This window comes from Engraulis encrasicolus, chromosome 22 (assembly GCF_034702125.1).
Source record: "Engraulis encrasicolus isolate BLACKSEA-1 chromosome 22, IST_EnEncr_1.0, whole genome shotgun sequence".
Lineage (NCBI taxonomy): Eukaryota > Metazoa > Chordata > Actinopteri > Clupeiformes > Engraulidae > Engraulis > Engraulis encrasicolus.
The window spans coordinates 22,069,128-22,071,001 of NC_085878.1; the positions used below are offsets into that span (position 1 = coordinate 22,069,128).

General features: G+C 54.1%; 1 protein-coding gene across 1 annotated transcript in view; it reads left to right on the forward strand.

Moving 5' to 3' along the window:
* Window positions 1-1,504: 1,504 nt before the first annotated feature.
* The window catches only part of tspan4a (tetraspanin 4a), a 74,896-nt gene continuing 74,526 nt past the window's right edge, over window positions 1,505-1,874 (forward strand). Inside the window, exon 1 of the mRNA XM_063189048.1 lies at window positions 1,505-1,874. This exon is cut by the window's right edge and continues 58 nt beyond it. Coding sequence (XP_063045118.1) covers window positions 1,579-1,874 — 296 coding nt within the window. The 5' untranslated portion in view covers window positions 1,505-1,578.

The window sequence follows — 1,874 nt, forward strand, 5'->3', positions numbered from 1 at the left end:
TCTGTTTTTTTGCTCCACTGCAAGGAGAGCGTCCACCTCTTCGTCTGTGGGTCTCTGGAGTTGTGGTTGACCTCACTAGGCATCCACCTGCCCCCCTTGCACCTCAATCTTACCAGGTGAGGAGGCTCACAAAACACAGCTGAGGGCGATAAAAAGGATGTACATTTAAGGATTTAATTTTTATCTGAAGAACTACGGTTGAGAATCAACCTTGGACCATTTGGACATAAAATGAAGACTGAATGAGTGAGTGACCGAGAGAGCAAGAGCGAGAGAGAGAGAAAGAAAAAGAGAGAGAGAGAGAGGTGAGCGAGAGAGAGAGAGAGAGAGAGGTGTGTGTGTGTGCATGTGAGAGAGTAGCAGAGCGATCGGGAGCCAGAGGGAGGAAAGAGCACGCTGAAGCACCACTGAAAAGGGAGGAGAGGAAGCAAGGCACACGCAGGTGGATTAGCTCCGACAGAGAAGAGGAGAGGAAGAGAGACGCACTGAGAGAAAAAGAGAGAGAAAGAAAGAGAAGGAGGAGCAGGAGAGGAAGAGAGCCGCGCGCGGACAGGTGGAAGGGAGGGACGAGAGGAAGCCAAAAGGGTACCACGGCACGCTGTGCAGTGCACAGCGCATCTCCAGTGTAGAAGAAGGAGCTCTGAACCAACCGCCCACCAGAACCACAGGAACTATTTTCAGCTGAGTTCAGCTGGATATGCCATGCATTGTTTTTGCCTCCCTCGCTTCTTCTTATATTCCATATCAGTATCAGCAGGGTCGGTGTCTGTTCTTTTCGCCGGCTGATGTGCGTTCCCGTACATTTCAGTTCAGCATATCCTCCATGTGCTGCTTTTTCAAGCTCGGAACTTTCTGAAAGACCTCGCAGCGCATTTGCATGCGTGACTACATAGTAGTTACGCGTCTGTCTGTTGGCGACGGAAGAGTTCAGTTGTGACTGAAAAGAGCCCGAAAGCCTCCCCTTCTCTTCTCTTCTCTTCTGCGCGCGAGCAGAGAAGCACGTACCAGGAGCAAGGAGAATGTTTGATGGGAGCTGGAGAGAGAAGGCACCCCTGGCTGCCTAAGCCCTGTCCTCAGGGGCACATTTCACTGTCAAAGTGAAAAGGGGGGAAAACTGGGCAGATTAGAAGAGGCGTATGAGTGTCACAGACGGATTTCAAGGAGACCCTGAAGCTTGACAGACATTTAATCTCATGGATTTATATACCGGGGCCAGACAGTGACAAGTGTAAATCTGAAGGCTTCTGCTCTCTCTCTCTCTCTGTCTCTGTGTTAACCTTTTACAACTCGTTAACTGACTGACATTGCTCACGCACATACACCCGTCGTGGTGCCACCAGCAATGTAAACTTCATTGTTTTCAACTACTCAACTTGAGCTTTCTGAAGCGAAAGAGGTTGTTTTTTTGTTGTGGGAGGGGGAACAAAAAGGCTTGTGTTTGGGGGGGACAAAAAGGGGGGTGCGTTTTCTGTCGGCTTTGCATTTTTTCTTCTGGTTTGTGACCCCCGAACACTCAACCTGGGGATCATCTGGCCCCTGGGGGCCCCGGCCGCGCCGCCGGGGGCCTCCAACCCCAAGATGCGGCGTTCCAGCACGGACGAGACGCCGTACCGCCGTAGCCCCTCGCTGGACAGCAACAGCAAGGCCGGCTCGCCCCCGCTGCGCTACAGCGGCGAGTACGAGTACCGCAGCTCCCCCTTCACCTTTGGCTTCCGCACCACGCAGGCGCCCCCCGGGGGGGCCCAGGGGGCCGGCAAGGGCCGCTACGGCACCTCTGGGGCCGGGGGGGCGGCCGCGCAGGGCAGGAAGTACGTGGTGTTTTACCTGGACCTGTCTTTCATCTTCCTCCTAGAGCTGCGGCGCTGCAGGATGGC